The 22,549-nt window shown below is 49.1% G+C and overlaps 2 protein-coding genes and 1 long non-coding RNA gene across 7 annotated transcripts in view; 1 reads left to right on the top strand and 2 right to left on the bottom strand.

Moving 5' to 3' along the window:
* The window catches only part of LOC147100559 (uncharacterized), a 64,592-nt gene extending 48,658 nt beyond the window's left edge, over window positions 1-15,934 (top strand). Inside the window, exon 2 of the long non-coding RNA XR_015073593.1 lies at window positions 15,276-15,934. This is a non-coding gene — a long non-coding RNA (uncharacterized LOC147100559). The remainder of the gene's footprint in view (window positions 1-15,275) is intronic.
* The window catches only part of LOC147100558 (kazrin-like), a 701,207-nt gene that overhangs the window by 630,479 nt on the left and 48,179 nt on the right, over window positions 1-22,549 (bottom strand). The window lies entirely within an intron of this gene.
* LOC147100560 (uncharacterized) lies at window positions 328-4,755 on the bottom strand. The gene is made up of 3 exons (XM_085967256.1): window positions 4,666-4,755; window positions 1,808-1,991; window positions 328-1,648 (listed from the first exon to the last, which is right to left on the bottom strand). The coding sequence occupies exons 1-3, from the start codon at window positions 4,753-4,755 to the stop codon at window positions 630-632; spliced, it is 1,293 nt and encodes a 430-aa protein (XP_085823382.1). The 3' UTR covers window positions 328-629.

Genomic DNA, 22,549 nt, shown 5'->3' with positions numbered 1-22,549 from the left:
CGCCGGATAGAGTGTCCCAGTTCGTCGTCGTGTGCTGCATGCTGCACAACCTGGCTATCCGCCGGACGCAGGCACTGCCACCTGACATTGCACCACCACCTGAGGAGGACGAGCAGGAGGACCATCAGGAGGAGGAGGGGGAGGAGGAGGAGGAGCAGGCCAGGAGGGGGCCAGAAGGCCCAAGGGCCGTACGCCGGGGGCTTATTGCTCGACACTTCTAGGCCCGCTGTGAGGGAATGGCCTGTGGGAATGAGCGCACCTGAAGGCAGCCGCTCCGGAAGCCGTCAGCCGGTTAACGCAGCAAACACTTGAAACATGACACCTGGACAAGCTGAATAAATAAAAACCTTTATTTAACAAACTGAGGCCCCTTCCCACATGAAACTCAAAAACACAGAACACACCCAAAAAACAGTCACAAACATATGTCACTCCCCCAACCTGGGGAGGACTAACAAAAGTTGGCCATCCACATGGCCTTCAACATTGGCCGTAACAAAAAAAGGGCCCCCCTCGCCAACAGAAAGACCCCCATAAAAACACAAAATGCCTTCAATTTCGGCCATCCACAAAAATCAGGCCCCAAAACACAATCCCCCCCATATATACAATGCCGCAGAGACCACACTCTAGCGGCTGTGCCGAGAGGGCGAGTCCTTAGAGAGCCTTCCCCGGCCCCTGCCCGGCCTACTGCTCCGCCTCAACGTGGGCCCTGTGGCGGCCTCAAGGCTGGGGGAAGGCTCATGAGGGCCCCCATGCGTCGCGACAGATGGCCTTGGGGGTCGGCCAACACGACGCACGTCCCGGGAGGGGCCGGCTGCTGACTGGTTCGGCTGTGGCTGGCCAGCATCAGTGGCAGCAGCAGCTCCTCGCACCCTGGCTGGGGGAGTGGCAGTGTCGGATGCTCCAAGGGGGGCAAGCTGGCTGCTGCCAGGCGCGCGAGGCTCAGCAGACACAGTGGCAGTCGTCTGGCCTGGCAGTTCAGCTGGCGCAGCTATGTGCTGGAGGCCAGGCCGCTGTGTTGCAGCAGGGCGGCGGGTGCGGGTGCGACGCCTCTGCGTCAAAGCGAGCGTGGCAGAAGTCAGTGACCGCACTGCCCGGGTATGTGCCTCCAGCTGCTGTGACAGTGTTTCGAGGGAACCACCTCTCTGGCGACTCTCCTCCTGCAGTGCCGCGAGTAGTTCGACCCCCCTGGCGTGCGCTGCGGCCAGTTGCTCCACCCCCCTGGCCTGTGATTGGCCGAATGCTGCCACACTCTGAGCCAGGGACTCGATGGCGTGCGGCATCTGCTGCACAACCCCCATGAACTCATGGTGGCGCCGGTCAGACGCCACCGAGATCTCTTGCAGGAGGCGCACCTCCTGGCCGAGGCCACTCTCCGGACTGGAGAGAGGACTCTGCAGCTGGGGAGAAGCCGGCCGAGCTGGCCGACCCCTGCCGCCTGCCTGGACCCCACTGCAAGCAGGATCTGCCCTCCCCTGCAACACCTCCCCCTGGCTCTCCTGCATGCCAGACGTCCCCCCTTCATTGCCATCCCCTGGCACGGCTGAGGGCTCGCCCGATGGCCCGGCTTCCTCCTCGTCCTGGACGTCCTCCTCCTCCAAGGGCCTGGCACCCGGCGCCTCAGGGACCACCTCCTCCTCAGCAGCTGAAAGCAGGAAGGCACAAGAGTAGCTTTAAAGTGAGGACAGGGCGTCAGCGAGGGACGCCTGAGCGGTGGCATTATGCGCATTTGTCCGTCAGTGGGAAAGGATTTAGATCGGAAGCACTAGGGCAACGAGAGAGCTGCAAGCGGTCATCTCCTTACCAGTGGCTTCCAGCACAGGGTCGGCATCCCCGATGGCTACAGGGCCAGTCACCCGGGGACGCAGGAGTCCAGCGACGCTCTCCTCCAGAGCACTTAGAGCCTGGTAGTGGGGCCGTCCACCACCGGTCTCCAGCCGGCTGCGCGCATTTCTTGCCAGCTTGGCCTGCAAGAGAAAGGACGGACTCTAAGTACAGTGTGGTGCCCTGTTGCTGTGTGTACTGCCTCCCATGGTGGAATAGCCTGGCCAGTGTGGTCAGTGCAGAAAGTGCTGCTGATGATCATGCCAGTGGCATTGCTGCGTGAGGAGGGCTGCCCATTATGCCTTTGAGGTCCCTTTGCCCATAGTGTGAGGCTCACATGCAAGGATGAGGAGGACAGTGGAAAGGGTACTCACCTTCACCAGCCGACAGAGGTCATTGAACTTTTTGCGGCACTGGTCCGCAGTCCTGGGCACATCTGAGTTTGAGGAGACCCTGCGTCCGATGCTCCTCCAGGCTTTCCTGAACTCTCTCCTGGGAGCCTTTCTGCCATTGTCCGGGCACAAGATGGGTCTTCTCTCCTGGACAGCATCAATCAGCACCCTCAGTGCATGGTCTGAGAAGCGCTGGGCTCTTTCACGGGCCATCTCCATCTGTTCTGGCGCTATTTTGTCCCACCAGCACTGTTGAGGCCTAGCAGCAGGGCTCCAGTGTGCAGGGCGTGGCAGCAGTCAAAGTTGACCCTTCCCCCTTTAAGAGCAGGCCGGCGTCAGGGTGTCTGCTGTCAAGCAACACATGACCGCACCTGCGCTGCGCCCGGCATCGGCGTTATCAGGCCGCAGCGCCGGTTTAGCGCCGGAACCGAGCATTGCAACGCCGGTTTCAGCGCTCGCCAAAACTCTTGGCCAAAACCACTGAATTTCGGCGCGGTTGCCTGCAGTTTCCGGCGGGCGCTAAATTTACCGAACGCCCGACTTTAGCGCCCCAAAACTGTGCAAACTGAATTTCTAGGCCTAGGAGAGAAGACAAGGTAAATCAATAAATAGTGACTGATGCCAAGCTTGGGTTTCAACATCTGTAGACTGTGGGAAGAACAGTCACTGCACTACAAAGTGCTTCGTATGTGAAACGCTTCAGGTGTGAGTTAAGGTTAAAGGCAAGGATTTCTTTTTTCATTAACTTAGATACCTTGGGCTAAAAATTGAGTAGCGCCGGCTAACTTCGCCGCAATACTGCAGACCTTCCTCCCCTTCTTAAAGGGGAGGGGCCTTGCGCAGCACAACCTGGGGTCCAGCTGGGCTCCCGGGGATCGGGAGTGCTGGCAAAAGAGCCCAGTACTCAAGAGAAGTGCCGGGCTCTTGGAACGCAGCCGGCTCTCCGCAGGGGGGGCCGTTCAGAAGGCCGGGGACGGGAGCGCAGGCAGGTAGCCAGCAACAAAAATGGCCGCCCGGCCCCTCGCCTTTAAATAGCACCGCCCCGGTTGCAGGTAGACCCCCCCTGACCCCGTCGGACGTAGCGTCTGGCGGTAAGCCAGAGGGCGCTCCCGAAGATCGCGGTCGGGGCGCAAGCGGGGTGCTGTGCACGGCGATGACGTTAGGGCACTAACGGGAGGCGCAAAGCAACCCAATATTCCCCCCCCCCTTGTGTTTGTGTATCGGGAGGTTGAGGTTGGTGCCCCGCGTACCACAGAAACCACGACCCAGCAGGATGGGGTGAAGCAGCATGATCAATATACCACACCCAGCACCTCCAACCTCAGCTCAGCTGTTTGGAGGATAGTGAGCTCCCGCGTAGGGGGCAGAGTAAAAACTGGAATTGGAGTTTATCCAGATCATTTTCTTACATAGTCAGGCAAGTGGGGTTCGCAAAGGCCTGGAATCAGATTGCCTCAAGTAATCCCACCCCCTCTCCTGCCCATGGAAAAGGCAGAAATGGAGCCGTACAACCCAGGGAAGGTCAGGGTTCAGTGCTGCACTAATGGATCTCAGTAGATTGGTACCAAGAGACTTGCAGTTGGCTGCAGTGTCTCTGGGCTAGAGAAGGGAAGAATAATGGTCCAAGGTTCCTGTTCTTCACTACTGTCCAATGAGTTGTGTGTGTGGACAGTGGGTGACAATGGGATCAGGTTCACAGCTGGCACTCACTGCCAACGCTCAGATATGAATAGCCACTTAGACGAGGTACCCAGTGGCTGACAGTGTCTATGGAGCTGTCGTCCAGCAAGAGTCAGCACCTAAAGGGGAGTAGAGTGTCAGCCAGAGATAGCTCAGTGGTTTTGACTAAGACAGTTTTGGGTTCAAGCCCCAATCCAGACATTCAAGCCCATTTTCGAGGCTGACACTTCAGTATGCTAGTGAGGGAGTGCTGCACTGTCAGAGATGCCGTCTTTTGGATGAGACGTTAAACCGAGGCCCCGTCTGCCCTCTCACATGGATGTAAACAATCCCATGGTACTTTTCACTGAGCAGAGGAGTTCTTCCAGTATCCCGGCTAACAATTATCCTTCAACCAACATCAGTAAAACAGATTATCTGATCATTTAACTAATCGCTGTCTGTGTGCCAATCGGCTGCTGTGTTTCCCTACATTACTACAGTGACGGTACTTCAAAAGTACTTCAGTGGCTGTAAAGTGCTTTGGGACATCCAGAAGTCGAGAAAGGTGCTATATAAATGCAAGTTTATTCTTTCTAAATGGCAAGAAAAAGACCGTGAGGAGCAGGAACAGAGTCCTTCTCAAAGCTCTGGTTAATAAAGCCCAAATGGTTAACCTGGGTTTTCTGGATCCCTGATGTTAGACGTCTCCTGCAGCCTTGTGCTTGTCCAACAGCTGGGTTCCAGTGCGCTTTCAATAGACCGCATATTGCAGCTGCCAACATACTGCCCTTGACATCAGGGACGTGAAGGGAGTCCATTTCTCCAGAAACTTGGAAGAACTTCCGTAGGTTTTTTTTAAGGAGTTGAAACTCATCTTGTCTCCCTTAATGGTGAGGCCAGAACATTTAAGTCAGAAAGACTGCATCAAAGTGAAGGATCTGCTCTTCCAGGCCAAACATGCAGAGAGGAGGAATGCAAAGGAAGTCACAGACCACCCAACCAACAGTAATGCAAGAGCTTGCCAAAATAAATTGGCATGGAGCTTAAGGCCTTAGCTGTGTCCTCTCCAGCACCCTTACAAACCAACAGGCTGATACTCAATGGGTAACAGTCTCTCCTCCGAGTCAGAAGGCCGTGGGTTCAAGTCCCACCCCAGGACTTGCTCACATAATCTAGGCTGACACTTCAGTGCAGTACTGAAGCAGTGCCACCCTTTGAGTGAGACATTAAACTGAGGCCCCGTCTGCCCATTCGGTTGGATGTTAACGATCCCATAGCATTTCTTGAAAGGATGGCTGGGACTTCTCCTGATGAACATGACTCCCTGAAGCACCACCGCCAAGAGCAGGTAGACTGCTCCTTCATCTCACTGCTGTTTTCAGGAGGTGGCCGATGCAGAACGACTGCCACACTTGCCTACACAACAACTGAACGTCAAAAGTAGTTCATTATATGTGAAGTATTTCTTGACATGAAAAGGTTTGGTTTGTAAAGTGCAATCCTCAGGGACGGTATTGAGGAAATTGCCACACAATATAAAGGCAAATAGGATGCAGTTGCCAGGACAGGGGGGGGGGGGGGGGTACAGATCATTCCATCTTAAGAGTTTCCTGTTCAATGCTAGCAGTTTGTTCTGTACTTTGATTTCCTTTTTCCTAGAGAAATTTGGGCCAGTTTTGCTCTGGGCCTGGTGATGGTCTGCCTGCAATGACCTGAATCTGGCTGTACTTGCGAGTTTAGGCCATTTAAATGGCCCATAAGCTGCCCCAGCTTAAGGCATCTCCAGGCAGAGCCGAATGCCTGCAAGTTGGGGAGGAAGATTGGAGACATGTAGCAGTCAGAAACCCTCCAGCCAATTCCTGGCCCGACAACCCTTTTTCTAGATGCAGAAGGCATCAAGGGGTATGGGGAGAGAGGGGGAATATGGTATTGAGATAGAGGATCAGCCATGATCATAGTGAATGGCGGAGCAGGCTCGAAGGGCCGAATGGCCGACTCCTGCTCCTATTTTTTTATGTTTCTAACCCTGTAAATTGGAGGAACCTGCCTGCAAGGCCTTAGGCCCACTTCTTCTGGGCATTAGGCTGGTGACGGAGCACAAAAATAAGGCGGAGGAGCTGGGAATGCCTTCTCCTGCCGTGAGTCTATTATAGGTTGAGGCTGTCTGGCCCTCCCCATGGGGAAAGCCCCAGAATTCCTGGGACAAAATAAAGCACTATGGGTCTCCCAGCACTATGTCTGTGCTCAGCGCCTGGGGAATAAGCATCCCTCGGGCACGAATTACAGGAAATCTGGTCCTATTCTGTCGGAAGTGCCCACTTTAATTTTCTTCCTCAAATCTGTGCCCCCAGTTCTAGAATTCTATACAGGGCAAAAAATGTTACCTCCTTCCAACTTATAGAACCCTTTCATAATCTTAAAAACTCCTGTCCTCTCCCCATAGTCTTCTCTTTTAAAAAGAGAAAGGACCCAATTCCCAGCTGACTGCTTTTCCTCTCGTGGGTTGGCTGACAGCTTGGATGAGCCTGGCGCTAGTGATAAGTTGTTCGGCCTGCCCCTGTATAAAAAGTTCGTCACTATTGTGGGCAGGGACTAGCCCCATCGAATGCAAGCATATTTGACACATACTTCATTCTGCTGGGATTCTATTCTCATTCTGCATCCTCATTATTCATTCAATTCCATTTAGCTCCCTTAGAAGGTGGGGGGGGGAATCCTTAAATAAATGTGGATTTCCTCCGGGTTATTTACCTTGTGCAACAAGGCAAATGGGCTCCGATTTCTCCTCGCTATAAGGTCACAGCATATGCACGGTGCAGGTGCATATGCATCTTCCGATTAGGCACTTTACAGCCTTCCGGACTCAATATCGAGTTCAACAATTTCAGATCATAACCTCGGCCCCTATTACACTTTTATATATTTTTTATCCACACCTTTGTTTTGGCCCTCCACCCCTTTTTCTCTCTCCCACATGGCAGCTGTCTCCCATTCTGCCAGCGCATTTCACACCTAATCTAGAGCCGTCTTTTGTCTCCACTAGTCCTATCACCATCTCGTCTGGTTTTGAATACCTCTTAATGTCTCTTCACTTCTCTTTTGTTCTTTCCCAGCCCCCAAACTGGCCTTTTAATGTTTCATTTCCTGTGCTTTTTCAGTCTTGACAAAGGGTTTTGACCTGAAACATTGACTCTGTTTCTCTCTCCACGGACGTTGCCTGGCCTGCTGAGTTTTTCAGCATTTTCAGTTATTTTGGATTTCCAGCATCTGCAGTATTTTGCTATCGTACTAGTGGGCAAGGCGGGGCGGGGTCAGAACACGGTCCGAGTTCTGGTGGGAAAGGTTCTCATTCCTGCGCCTGGCTATAGGATTATCCGGGCACAGCAAATAGAGGAAAATCGGGTGGGGGAATAGAGCACCTGGCCCCAGAAAAGCCCATCAATGGAGGGAGAAATCGGCCTTTATGGGCATGCATACCTTCCCGCCCGCTTTTCTTCCAATTGTTGCACCCAAATGATTCAATAGCCTCGGGCGCAGGTACAGGGAAATCTTCCCCATTTGACTTCGCTTTGCAGCTGAATTTAGAAAGCGAGAGACGTCCCGCTCGAAGGCTGGCCCATTGGCACAAGCACACTTTCCATCAGGGCTGACTAGATAGCGATCGGAAGCAGGATGTCTGGCTGACTTTTCCCTTTCCCCACCCAGGGTCATTGAGGCTTGGCATAGGCCAGCGATTGAGCCTGGGACCGTCCTGACTCGCACTGTTCCAAAGCACCGCCGATGCTGCATTCATTGATAATGGAGCAGGGGCTGTTTCTTCTCAAGTCAAGAGTCCCAGGCACAGCATGTGGAAACACAGGTTTTCTTGCTGAAAGAAAGGACTAAAATTCAAATAAAATTGATAGCAAATCATTAAGTCAGTGGGGAAGGAGGAGGGCGAAGAAATGCTGGAACGATTGGAGGTTGTAGGGAGTGTGATTAACTGTCCTTAAAAACAACGGATGATCACCTAGCAAGACGATAAATCATAAAGCCAGCTGGGATGGAGCTGAGTCACACACAATCTACTACGCTTCCAACAGGAGCAGGAGTTAGTAATGAAACATATGTCACATAGTGTACAAGTGTCACCAGATTCTGCAGGCGGCTGGAGAAACAGTCACAGTTTGAAGTGTTTTCTAACTCCTCTCGCTGTAGGCTGCTGACAGCATGCATCAGAGCAAAGAGCACTGAACCTACCCCTTTACAATACCCCACTGCCTCCACAGCACTGAACCTACCCTTTACAATACCCCACCTCCTCCACAGCATTGAACCTACCCCTTTACAATACCCCACCTCCTCCACAGAATTGAACCTACCCCTTTACAATACCTCACCCACTCCACAGCATTGAACCTACCCCTTTACAATACCCCACCTCCTCCACAGCATTGAACCTACCCCTTTACAATACCCCACCTCCTCCACAGCATTGAACCTACCCTTTACAATACCCCACCTCCTCCACAGAATTGAACCTACCCCTTTACAATACCTCACCCACTCCACAGCATTGAACCTACCCCAAACAATACCCCACCAGAGCATTAAAACTACCCCAAACAATAACTCCCCCCCCCACCACTGCACCCCAGGATTCTATGCTTTGGGATATCAGCCAATGCAGGGGTTATCAGACAGCATTATAGCGAGGAGAGTGAGGGATATCAGAGAGTGTCACAGTGAGGAGAGTGAGGGATAGAGAGTGTTACAGTGAGGAGAGTGAGGGATAGAGAGTGTTACAGCGAGGAGAGTGAGGGATAGAGAGTGTTACAGTGAGGAGAGTGAGGGATAGAGAGTGTTACAGTGAGGAGAGTGAGGGATAGAGAGTGTTACAGCGAGGAGAGTGAGGGATAGAGAGTGTTACAGCGAGGAGAGTGAGGGATAGAGAGTGTTACAGTGAGGAGAGTGAGGGATAGAGAGTGTTACAGTGAGGAGAGTGAGGGATAGAGAGTGTTACAGTGAGGAGAGTGAGGGATAGAGGGTGTTACAGTGAGGAGAGTGAGGGATAGAGAGTGTTACAGTGAGGAGAGTGAGGGATAGAGAGAGTTACAGTGAGGAGAGTGAGGGATAGAGAGAGTTACAGCGAGGAGAGTGAGGGATAGAGAGAGTGTTACAGTGAGGAGAGTGAGGGATAGAGAGTGTTACAGCGAGGAGAGTGAGGGATAGAGTGTTACAGTGAGGAGAGTGGGGGATAGAGAGTGTTACAGTGAGGAGAGTGAGGGATAGAGAGTGTTACAGTGAGGGATAGAGAGTGTTACAGTGAGGAGAGTGAGGGATAGAGAGTGTTACAGTGAGGAGAGTGAGGGATAGAGAGTGTTACAGTGAGGAGAGTGAGGGATAGAGAGTGTTACAATGAGGTGAGTGAGGGATAGAGAGTGTTACAGTGAGGAGAGTGAGGGATAGAGAGTGTTACAGTGAGGAGAGTGAGGGATAGAGAGTGTTACAGTGAGGAGAGTGAGGGATAGAGAGTGTTACAGTGAGGAGAGTGAGGGATAGAGAGAGTTACAGTGAGGAGAGTGAGGGATAGAGAGAGTTACAGCGAGGAGAGTGAGGGATAGAGAGAGTGTTACAGTGAGGCGAGTGAGGGATAGAGAGTGTTACAGCGAGGAGAGTGAGGGATAGAGAGAGTGTTACAGTGAGGAGAGTGGGGGATAGAGAGTGTTACAGTGAGGAGAGTGAGGGATAGAGAGTGTTACAGTGAGGGATAGAGAGTGTTACAGTGAGGAGAGTGAGGGATAGAGAGTGTTACAGTGAGGAGAGTGAGGGATAGAGAGTGTTACAGTGAGGAGAGTGAGGGATAGAGAGTGTTACAATGAGGTGAGTGAGGGATAGTGAGTGTTACAGTGAGGAGAGTGAGGGATAGAGAGTGTTACAGTGAGGAGAGTGAGGGATAGAGAGTGTTACAGTGAGGAGAGTGAGGGATAGAGAGTGTTACAGTGAGGGATAGAGAGTGTTACAGTGAGGAGAGTGAGGGATAGAGAGTGTTACAGTGAGGAGAGTGAGGGATAGAGAGTGTTACAGTGAGGAGAGTGAGGGATAGAGAGTGTTACAGTGAGGAGAGTGAGGGATAGAGTGTGTTACTGTGAGGAGAGTGAGGGATAGAGAGTGTTACAGTGAGGAGAGTGAGGGATAGAGAGTTACAGTGAGGAGAGTGAGGGATAGAGAGTGTTACAGTGAGGAGAGTGAGGGATAGAGAGTGTTACAGTGAGGAGTGTGAGGGATAGAGAGTGTTAGCGAGGAGTGTGAGGGATAGAGAGTGTTAGCGAGGAGAGTGAGGGATATCAGAGAGCCTCACAGCGAGGGATATCAGAAAGCCTCACAGCGAGGGAGTGTTATTTTTATTGAGCAATGAAGGTTTATAGAATGCAATGAATTTCTATATATCACAGAATATGCCGGGCCTCAGACAGCTCTGTACCTGTGGGCAGCACTGCCAATGGATAGGTACCAAGTTATTGCATTGGTAGGGTGTGAGGGGTCTCAGTTTATCTGATGTCCCAGTAATTGTGTACATTGTATCTACAGGAAATCTGAAAGGCAGAATCAGTACTCTAGACAATCAAGGTATGCCAACTGAGGCGAATTTACAGAGACAAATTAGGACGATTACAATTAAACTTTGCTCTGTAATTCAAAAAGCCTACCTGTCCTTATGAGTATTTCAGCACTAGCATTGGGTTTTATTGGACACTTAGTCCCAATACACTAATGGGAAGAATCGCACTGGCGCCAATACTTTGAGGTACATCTGTCAGCCAGCTGTCTAAGACACAGGGGTCTCCGACCTAAACTACAGAGAATCAGCACAGATTTCTATTTGCCTCTTACAAAAAGTGCAACGCCCCTCCCCACCCCACCCCAGGGATAACCCCCCATCCCCCAACCCAGGGGCCACCCCATCCCCCAAACAGGGACACACCAGCCCTCCCCTTCCCTCACAGGGACACCCCCTCACTCTGCCAATTATATAGGTGCAGTTTGGCACAGACAAGCTTTAGGGGCCCACTATTGTGTTCAGAGTTACTGCTGGATCTTAACCAGTTAAACCCATGCAGCCTACTAGCACAGAGCACTGGCAAGATACTAGTTCGGACCATCCTTAGCCTTCAGGGATTGGTTTGCAGGATTCCCTGGAGTCGAGTGAGAAGAATCCCAGCTCCCTGGTAACAGGTCTATCCCTCCAGGTTCCATTAATGAACCAGGCTGGCTGGCCAATCATCAAGAGTGCTTTGGACCTGTCCTGCTCAGGGATCAGATTATAAACTCTGACACAGCGACGGACTGGTTTCCAAATATCCACTCCCAGGCTTGTCATTGGGAATACTAAGTAGGAATAAATCCGAAACACTATTGACGGAAGGGGGCAGAATGATAAAAAATGAAATGATGATCTTTACATGAGGACTGAGCCAGTCCCTGATGCTGTATTAGTGGCGTGTTTATTGGAGGCTGCAGGCAGACTACTGTAATGTCTCCCTGGGTGTTTCAGAAGTAATTATAATGCATTACCAGGGTAAACAGGAAATAGCTGGGATAACAATAGAAAATGCTGAAAAACCCAGCAGGCCAAGGCAGCATCCGCGGAGAGAAAAACGGAGTCAACATTTCAGGTCGATGACCTTTCGTCAGAACTGGAAAAAAGCAGGAAATGGAACAGGTTTAGGGGCTGGGAAAAGGGGGAGGGGAGGAAAGAACAAAAGGGAAGGTCCGTGATGGGATAGGATAGAAAGCAGGAGAGATAAAGGAAATAGCTGGGCACACGCAGTCTGTGGAACACTCAAACACCCAGCTGAACTTTGGGAAAAGATCAAAGTAATTCAAGTGCTCTGAGCAATATGTGCAGCTCAGAAACTGGTACCAACACAGAGTGAATCAATTTGGATACTCGAGAGATTGGGATTCAGACTAAAGCGTTGCACTAACCAGGCAAGAGATTGGGGCAGATTACATGGGGCTGTACTGTACTCTTGCTCACGGAGTGCCATCTAGCTGGGACGAAATGGAGTATGGGGGTGGGAAAATCCCCAGAAATCCATTCTACCCCCTCCTATTGCTCAATTGGTAAGCACACTGTCAAGTGTGGTGTGAAACCATTCAGATTACAAAAGGTCCCAAGTCCCATCCTCACTCAGTGTTATTATCCAGGGCAGCAAGTGAGTTAATATTAATGGTCCTGTGTCCCTGGTCTAAGGAAGAGGGAAAGGAGAACGCAGTCAAAGGAAGAGGGAAAGGAGAACGCAGTCAGGGTTCTTACTCCCAATCACCACATTAATTGTCTTAAATTATAATTTAAGGTCTAGTGGGAAACAGTGACCGATGCAAATCACAAGATCCAAGTATTGGGCATGATCCGCTATAGGGGCCAATTTCAGAAATGCTTCCCATTGTCCAGTCACATGCTGGTGATTGCCTAATATTCATGACCAGTCAGCAATACTCCCACCACCCCCTTGCGCCCCCCCGTCCCCCACCCCACCCCCGCCGACTCCTATAAAGGGGTGGGAGAATTCAGATCTTTAGGACCCATTTCTGTTGCTTCTCGCACGATCCAATTTCCACTCTTCAGACCATCTTCCCATAAATACAGGTGAGATACCCTCAAGCTTGGAAATGAATGTTACAAATTGCAAGAAGGTAACGGTGCAAAATTTATTCAGCATTAACTGCACAGTAACTAATATTTGTACCAGCACAGGTTATTTTAAAACTGGGAGGGTTAGCTAAATGCTGCTGGATGAAACTGGATGAGGATATACATCACTTGTAGGAAGATAGGCCAATTCACTCTTCCGCCTCTCGGCATCCTCACGATGATGAAATCAAGAATCATTTAAATGTTCAGTTAAAAAAAAAGTGCTTATGGCATCTATGTGGGGAACAGTCATATCTATCGGAGGTAAAGGAACTCAACACAAAGTCTATTACAACACCCTTAATAGCCCCAACATTTTATCTTTTCCCTAAAGTTTCCTCTCTCTTTCCTGCCCGACTCAATCTTTTTAAAAATTCATTCATGGGATATAGGCATCGCTGGCAAGACCAATATTTATTGCCCATCCCTAGTTGCCCTCGAGAAGGTGGTGGTGAGCTGCCTTCTTGAACCGCTGTGTGGTGAAGGTACTCCCACAGTGCTGTTAGGGAGGGAGTTCCAGGATTTTGACCCAGCGACGAAGGAATGGCGATATGTGACTTGGAGGGGAACTTGGAGGTGATGGTGTTCCCATGCGCTGCTGCCCTTGTCCTTCTAGGTAGAAGAGGTCACGGGTTTGGGAGATGCTGCCGAAGAAGCCTTGTCAAGTTGCTGCAGTGCATCTTGTAGATGGTACACACTGCAGCCACGGTACGCCGGTGGTGGAGGGAGTGACTGTTTAAGGTGGTGGATGGGGTGCCAATCAAATGGGCTGCTTTGTCCTGGATGGTGTTGAGCTTCTTGAGTGTTGTTGGAGCTGCACTCATCCAGGCAAGTGAAAAGTATTCCATCACACTCCTTACTTGTGCCTTGTAAATGGTGGAAAGGCTTTGGGGAGTCAGGAGGCGAGACACTCGCCGCAGAATACCCAGCCTCTGACTTGCTCTTGTTGCCACAGTATTTATGTGGCTGGTCCAGTTAAATTTCTGGTCAATGGTGACCCCCAGGATGTTGATGGTGGGGGATTCGGCGATGGTAATGCCGTTCAATGCCAAGGGGCAGTGATTAGACTCTCGCTTGTTGGAGATAGTCATTGCCTGGCACTTATGTGGCGCGAATGTTACCTGCCACTTATCAGCCCAAGCCTAATCATCATCCAGGTCCTGCTGTATGCAGGCGTGGACAGCTTCATTATCTGAGGAGTTGTGAATGGCACTGAACACTGTGCAGTCATCGGCGAACATCCCCGTTTCTGACCTTATGTTGGAGAGAAGGTCATTGATGAAGCAGCTGAAGATGGTTGGGCCTAGGACACTGCCCTGAGGAACTCCTGCAGCGATGTTCTGGGGCTGTGATGATTGACCTCCAACCAGCACAACCACAATCTACGATGTTCCACTAGCACCAGTCTCCAGTCCCTGCACTGAGTGGTCATACATTGCGCCTCCCATTAGCGCGTTAAGAGGGCGCTAATGGGGCACAAAGCAACTAGTGCCCGGGCGCAGCGATGTTTGCGCCGCTCGCGAAATTAACTAGACATTTTGCGGTGGCGCTAAACACTACCGCCACGATCTCCTGCGCCGGCAGATCGTGACGTCAGTCGAGTGCGCAATGCCCCGGTCCAGATATTGAGTGGTGCCCCCTGCCTTACCGCCTGCTGCTAGCAATGACAAGTTGAGGGGAACGTTTTGCAGTCAGGAAGGGACTGGGGGAGCGCTATTTAAAGGCGACCGCTTCCTGCCTTTTTTTGTCGGCGACATTTTTGCACCACGCATTCTGAGAGAGAGAGAGACAGACTTCTGGAGAGATTCAACGCTGTGTGAAGGGGTTTTGAGTGCTGAGCAGCACTTTGCAGGTATATTTTGATTTGCCCTTCCTTGCTTCGCCAGCATTCTGAGGTAGCGCCTCACTCCTCGGCCTTTGCGCCTTAAGACAGGCGTGAAGCGCCTGATTTAGCGCTCCAATCACTTCCAGGGGCGATAAAAGCCAAGTTTGCCGTCAGAGGCGATAATTAACGCCAGGCGCTAAACTTTGCGCGCGGCCAATAATGGCGCCCCAAATGGGGCGATACTGAATTTTTCCCCCTAAATATTGAAATGCTATGACCATGGAGAACATCACAGCTGAGCTGTCCTCAGCCAATATCCACACACACATTTTCCAACAGGGATCACCAGATAGATATCAGGAGTGACGGATTTCCCCACCCCTTCAGTACACAGAGGTTGACTGCAGTTCCTCAACTATAGCCTCGGTGGAGCTCAAAATGGCGATCAAACCTGGGACCTTCTAGGCTCAATACCACATCGGGCCGATTTTCAAAATGAATAACGATTGCACCATCCATCTAAGAATTTGGTAAAAGAAGAATTGCTGGTGGTTTCTCCCAAGTTCCTTTGTGTGATTCAATCGTATTCAAGATTGGAAACAAGCAGAAATGTTTTGCTGCCATCACACGATGGAATTGATGAATGTCTTTTTGAAAGCTGAAAATGCCTCCTGAATACTGGGAGTGTCAAGAAGTTGCAGCATTATATCAGAGTTCCTCGTGTGGAAAAGATCAATAATTTATGAATAATGGCCCCTGCAGCTATTGTCCTATTGCTAAAATTTGTTCACTTGTGTAACAAGTATTAAATATTTAACATGAATGATTGAAGATACATTTTTGTGTAGGTTATATTGAAAAACAAACTGAAAACGTGTTTTCATTCTCCCAGGGACAATACAACACATCAACATCATCAACAATGCCTGAGAAAAGACAAAGCAAATGAACACTCTCAATGTTTGTGGCAGAAGTTCCCAAAATATTGATATGATGTATGAGGGAAGCATTCAGCCAAGCCTAGCTCAATCAGCCAGAAAAATTACATAGAATTTATAGCACAGAAACAGGCCCAATTTGGCCCAACTGTTCTATGCTAGCAATTAAGCTCCACACGAGTCTCCTCCCAACCCTCTTCATCTAACCCCATCAGCATATCCTTCAACAGTCTAGAGTCCCCCTCATCACAGCATCCATCTTGTCTACCATTCCCCAGGAGTCAAGTCCACGTGTTGATCATTTTTTGTGTGACGGTGTAGGAATTATTTATGACTTTCACACCTCCTACATTAGATGTTAGAGTAGGGTTAGTAGACCTGAATCCACTTTAACAGAAACACACAGATACACAATCTCCCAGAGATCTTTTATTTAACCACTAACACATGGATTAAATAAGAACCCAACTTAACCTGTCCTGGAGTCTTCAAGTGCCCGGTGGCCAAACCGACAATCACTTGGAGTGTGTTGAAATCTTTAGATGTCTTCTCTTCGTTAGACCAGGATATGTTTATCCTTGCCGATTGCAGTAAAAAAAAGCTAGTGTTCTTATTTTTTTTGTGCTTTAATTCTTCTTGTGGCATTCACGTGCATACCCCAATGATTGGCTCATTCAAGCCTGGCTTTTCTCCTTGCTGTTCATGATTGGTTCAAAGTTTAGTGGGGTGACTTCCTCATACATGTCACTTGTTGCAGTTTAATGAGGGTCTTATCTCAAGACAGTGCTGGTCGGTTCCACAGCAACCCCAGATTTGTACTTGGCTACAACTGCTTTTTTTGTATGAGTAATGTCTGTTAAAAATGTTCCTTCATAATCTTTGTTCTCAACTTGCATTTTAAAGTGGTATAGCCATCATTAAAAGTTCTCTTTTGTATTAAAGTTCTTCAGAAAGAAAGCAAGCAAGCAAGCTAGCTCCCACAAACAGCAATGTGATAATGACCAGATAAACTGTTTTGATGATGTTGATTGAGGGATAAATAGTGGCCAGGACACCGGGGATAACTCCTCTGCTCCTCTTTGAAATAATGCCATGTACATCCATCTGAGAGAGCAGACGGGGCCTCGGTTTAACGACTCATCCGAAAGATGGTACCTCCGACAGTGCAGCACTCCCTCAGCACTGCACTGGAGTGTCAGCCTAGATTTGTGTGCTCAAGTCCCTGGAGTGGGACTATTTCTAAATCATTTACTATCTTATGTACCTCTCCTTTCAAAGCTGAAGAGCCCAAGTTTCTTCATGTGAAACTCAATGTCGCAGTTACTTCACATCTCCCTCTACAATGCTCAGCCGCACCTCAAAGAGATTAATCTTTGCCAGGCTTAGATTTGCAATAAAAATGTATAACCAACGCCCAGTCAGTAATTACACCGCCCAGTGTGGACATCCTAGCTGAACCACTGGATAGTGATCAGGAATGAGAACTTTGGCTATTTTTCCCCTCTGTAACAACTGTACTGGGCCCAACTGCTGCCCCAGCTGAACTCAGTTAATTCAGCCAGTCCAAGAAAAAGCAAGCCTGGGATCTTCCTGTTCTAAGGGCTCAGCTACTTCTTGAATAAGGGCCTTGGTGAGACCACACCTGGAGTACTATGTACAGTTTTGGTCCCTTTACCTAAGGAAGGATATACTTGCCTTAGGGGGAGTGCAACGAAGGTTCACTACATTGATTTCTGGGATAAGGGGATTGTCCTATGAGGAGAGATTGAGTAGACTAGGCCTATATTCTCCAGAGTTTAGAAGAATGAGAGGTGATCTCATTGAAACATATAAAATTCTTAAAAGGGCTTGACAGGGTAGATGCTGGGAGGATGTTTCCCCTGGCTGGGGAATCTAGAACCAGGGGTCACAGTCTCAGAATAAGGGGTCAGAAATAAGGGGTCAGCAATTCAGGACTGAGATGAGATGAGGAGAAATTTCTTCACTCAGAGGGTGGTGAATCTTTGGAATTCTCTACCCCAGAGGGCTGTGGAGGCTCAGTCGTTGAGTGTATTCAAGACAGAGATCGATAGATTTTTGGATACTAAGGGAATCAAGGGATATGGGGATAGTGCAGGAAAGTGGAGATGAGGTAGAAGATCAGCCTTGATCTTACTGAATGACGGAGCAGGCTCGAAGGGCCAAATGGCCGACGCCTGCTCCTATTTCTTATGTTCTTATGTCAGATTAATCCCAAGAGTCGCCATCCTCCATGTTGGAACCTGCTCTGTCATGTAGAAGATGGAGGACTACAACATCCCCACCACCAACCCCCCTCCCCCACCTTTGCCCCTCCCCCAGGGAAAATAGCTGAGTCCGCCTGGAACAAAATCCCGGAAACTATTTACTGACAGTGTTAATGCATTTTACGAAAATACAGAAGCTTCTGTAACTTTGTCACATCCCATCAGCTGTACAACATCTTCCAGACATCGCCAGCTGGACCCCATTCATTTAGTTTACAGCTAACCTCACGATAGTCGAAGAGCATTATGCTTTCCGATAGTAAGAAGAATAGATTGCAGCTGCTGGAAATCTGAAATAAAAACAGAAAATCCTGGAAACACACAGGAGGCCAGTCAGTCTCTAAAGAGAAAAGACGGGGTAATGTTGTGGGGGAGTTAACCCATTAAATTCCTCTCTGTGATTGGAATATCACAGAATCATACCGCACAGGAGGCCATTCGGCCCATCGTGCCTGTGCCAGCTCTTAAAAGAGCGATCCAATGAGTCCCATTTCCCTGCTTTTTCTCCATAATCGCTGAAAATTTCTACTTTTCAATATATATCCAATTCCCTTTTGAAAGTTACTACTGAATCTGCTTCAACTACCCTTTCAGACAGTGCGTTCTGGATTAACAACCTGCTGCGTTAAAAACAAATTCTCCCGTTTCCCCCCTGGGTTTTTTTTGCCAATGATCTTAAATCGGTGTCCTCCTACTGCCCCTCCCACCGTTAGAAACAGTTTCTCTGCTGGGTTTTTGTTGTTCCCTCCCTTTCTACCCCCAGTGCTACTAAAATGTAGTTTTTAGTTCTGAAGCAGGGTTCTACCCAGATCTTAATCCGTTTCTTCTCACCACAGATCTCGATGGGCCTGCTGTGCATTTCCAGTATATGGTTTTCCCAGGTTAATAGTTGAGACAGGTTTTTAAAAAGGCGCTCGCTCAACCCAACTTGTTCTTGCTGCGATTCCGCACCTCGGAAGGGGAACGTGGACCCACTTTATTGGACTTTGATGTCTTCTCTGGCACCCCAGACATGTTGTAACTAAACAGACGAAAATTACAGAGAGCACTAAGTGGGGGGGGGGGTTGATTTTTATTTCTATTGAAGTCAATGGATCGAGAGAGATGTAAAACAGGCTGCCGACTCCTTTTACACTATCGCACAAAGTCAAGATCTACCCCAGTGAGTGGGGCAACATTGAAACATGAAAGCACCATGCAACAAAAAGATGAACAGGAGCTAGTGGAGACATGGTACAGCCCTTGCTCTATGTGTGCATGATCATAACCAGCCTGCGCCATTACCGACTGGGTCAATGCATTGTCCAGTGTGTGCTGACCCAAACAGGCCAGAAGATCCCAGGTGCAATTCCTGGCCTGGGCCCCGAGTTATCTGATCTTTGTGAACCGGTATACGTGCACGTGTCGAGTGATGACACGATCGGCCCACTGCAGTCAAAGAGCCCGCTGACGCTCCGTGCCGTGGTTCATACACACAGGGAATGATTGCACAGGCGAGGTACTGGAGGGCAGCTGGGCCCACGGAGCTGTACCCCAGCAAGAGTCGGTGCCTCCAGTAGATGAGTTCGCTTTGGGGAAAACCCCACCAGATACACAAACGGGCGAGGTCCACCCGAGGGTGGCCAGGCGCTGGTGGAACTGCACCCCGATATAAATCAGCATCCGCAGGAGCGGAGCAAGCGTGCAAAAACACACATTTATGGGAAGTGCGCATCCATTCCAAGAACAAAGTGGTTGCAGCCTGTTATAAATCTCATCATCATAAAGAAACTACTCATGAAATAACACTGGGTGGCCAGCTGGTGGCGCCGTCCAAGGAGTATAAATACTCGGGCGTGGGCCCCAGCTTTCCAGGGACATTTTGTAAGACAGAAACTAGTGAAGTACAACTAGACCTCCATGTTCTGAAACAAGTTGATTAAAGCCTTGCTTTATACTCAAACCAAGTGCGTAGTGACTTTTATTACGTCACTGTCCATCTCACGCAGTCCAGGGTTATTTTACTCCTACACGGAAAATATCTGGAGAAAGCATTCTGCCTCCAGCAACATTCTTTGCATATTGCAACACTAAAATGACTGCTCGGGCACATACTCTCCACAGAGGCCAGACCGTCCCCATTCAGTGGGCACAGACTGAACCTCTCCAATAATCATTCCGCAGTCTCCTAGCAAGGAGTCACTTCAGACAGTGACATCCCTACAGCTCAAACCAAACCAAACCCCTTTCCCATAAATCACAGAAAACTTAACTTTAAAAAAAGCTGTCCAATTCTCTCCCCCCTCCACTCCCAAAGACCCTCGGTACATTTACTTTAAGCTGCCAGATGGTGGCAACACCCGAGCCTAGACAGCGAGTGAGAGAAGGCTATTCAGTCATGGGGGACATCACAGCCAAGCCTGATCCTGGCCCAGTAACCACACACACATTTTACATCGGGGTCACAGGGCAGTGAGCGGACACAACATCAACCAGAACCTACTAACTTGTTGCAACATTTTGGCATCGACAACTGAGGCAGCAGCAGCAGCGCTTGTGCAAGATACGCAGTGTAAACACGACAGCTCCATCAAATCCAACGTTATTGATTGGAGTAAGACAGATGGACTCAGTATAAAATAACTGGCACAAAACGCCTTCCACACAGACAACAGTTTGCATTTGTATAGCACCTTTAGCGCAGTAAAATGTCCGGAGACGCTTCACCTGCTTGGCATCCCTCCTTTCCCCCTCCTCTTCACCAAAATAACACAGAAAGAAAGGGATTTCCATTGGAATGCCCCTCTTGTAAATTACAGTTGCAGCAACTGCAAATCGCTCAGCCAAAGCTCCTGGCTCAAAGCCGACAAAAAATAACTCATGAAAAAGCAGCCAAAAGTATCCAGTAATTAAAAAAAACTGCAGATTCAATGATCAGCAATTCAAAATACCAGTCTGCTTTAAATGCAGGAGTCAAATCCGCGCAGGTAATTATGGACAGGATGTCTCGCCACAAGGCACTTTGAGACGTCAAGGGGTTGGGGTTGGGGTGGGGGGAGGGGGGTTCTTTGTAATGTTTAATATGTTTCGCCATCTACTTGGTAGGGTGGGCATGATGGTTTTCTCTGGCCTGCTGTGCATGTTCATTTGTAACAATCATTAACTGAAGTTAATTTAAATACGAGGAGATATCAGCCCACACGTAGCCTAAATAATGGCATTTACCCTTACACAAAAAACAGAACAGCCTGTAACTCACTCCTGGGATCTATTACTCTCTACATAAACCATCCATATCCCTTGATTAGATACTAGTCTGCTAGCCACTCCTGTGTATCTATCATTCTATCCCCTCGATTAGATTCCAGCCTGCAGCTCTCTCTGTTAATTATGAATGGCGGGCATTTGGGTGAGGTACTCGACAGTAATCAGTATCCATGGAACCGCCAGTTAACCCCAGTTAAGAGTCAGCTTTTTCCAGGAGAGCAGCTAAGAAAATAGAGAGGACGCTTCTTAAAATCCCACGGTGAAGTGAAATCATAAAAGACTTGCATTTATATAGCGCCTTTCATGACCTCAGGACGTCTCAAAGTGCTTTACAGCCAATGAAGTACTTTTGAAGTGGAGTCACTGTTGTAATGTAGGAAGCGCAGCAGCCAATATCGACACAGCAAGCTCCCACAAACAGCAACGTGATAATGACCAGATAATCTGTTTTAGTGATGTTGTTTGAGGGATAAATATTGGCCCCAGGACACCGGGGAGAACTCCCCTGCTCTTCTTTGAAATAGTGCCGTGGGATCTAATGTAAGAAAACTACTAGGCACTTGGTCCGAGTATTAAACAAGGCTTTAATCAACTGTTTTTCAACATGGAGATCTAGTTGTGTCCTTCACTAGTTCCTGTTAAAGAATGTCCTGAGCAAGCTGGGCCCATGCCCGAGAATTTATACTCTCCCTGGACAACGCCACCAGCAGGCCGCCCAGTATCATTTCATAAGTCATTTCCACATGAATGACAAGATTCATGTCAGGATCTTTTTGACGTCCGCCTGAGAGAGCAGACAGGGCCTGGGTTTAACGCCTCATCCGAAAGACGGTGCCTCCGACAGTGCAGCACTCCCTCAGTACTGCACTGGAGTGTCAGCCTAGCTTTTTGTGCTCAAGTCTCTGGAGTGAGACTTGAACCCACAACCTTCTGACTCAGAGACGAGGGCGCTGACCTCCAGCCTGGCACATAGAGTAGTGAACCCAGTAGTGTTGTTTGGTGTGAATGGCTGTACAGGAGCTGCATTTCCATTAAATCCTGTGGCAGTCAATAGAAGGGCAGCTTTGATGTCTGTGGTACTAATAAAATGTGCGGAACCATTAATATCTTAAGTGCTCTTTAGGTTAAAAACACTGTATTGCACACACGCACACATATACACACTCTCCTCTGCTTTGGTGTTTAATGGGTCTCCTCGGGAAGCTGGTATGAGTGCGCTCACACAGAACAGCCAGGAATACAGGAGCAAAGGTTAGTCCACTTCAGTGCAGTAATAAATAAGACGGAGCTCTTTCAGTCTGACATTTCATGTAGTTAAAAAGCTGCTATGGTTTGCGGAGGTGCAAGAGAGCTGTGCTCACCAAGGAGAACAAGATTAATAATTTAGCCTCAGTTGAGATTTTTAGACACAAGCTACCAATTTGTTCAAAATAGCCTCAGAAACAAGCCATTACTTCCTGGAATAAGTGCAAAAAGAGAACCATGGAGTTCCTTGCTTGATATTCAGCACTGCAAGATGTTCCTTGTACCCTAGTGGAAGATGATCTATATAGACAACAAGGGAGTTTGGCAGTACTAAAATGGTATATACTTCAACGCAAGGAGTCTAGGGAATAAAGCAGATGAGCTGAGGGTGCAGATAGACACGTGGGAGTATGATTTTATAGCTATTATTACTGAGACATGGCTGAAAGAAG

The sequence above is a fragment of the Somniosus microcephalus genome, chromosome 25 (assembly GCF_052327205.1).
Source record: "Somniosus microcephalus isolate GS21.2 chromosome 25, FLI_Smic_1.0, whole genome shotgun sequence".
NCBI lineage: Eukaryota > Metazoa > Chordata > Chondrichthyes > Squaliformes > Somniosidae > Somniosus > Somniosus microcephalus.
The sequence above is the reverse complement of the archived record's forward strand: the minus strand, read 5'-3'. Positions and strand labels throughout refer to the sequence as shown.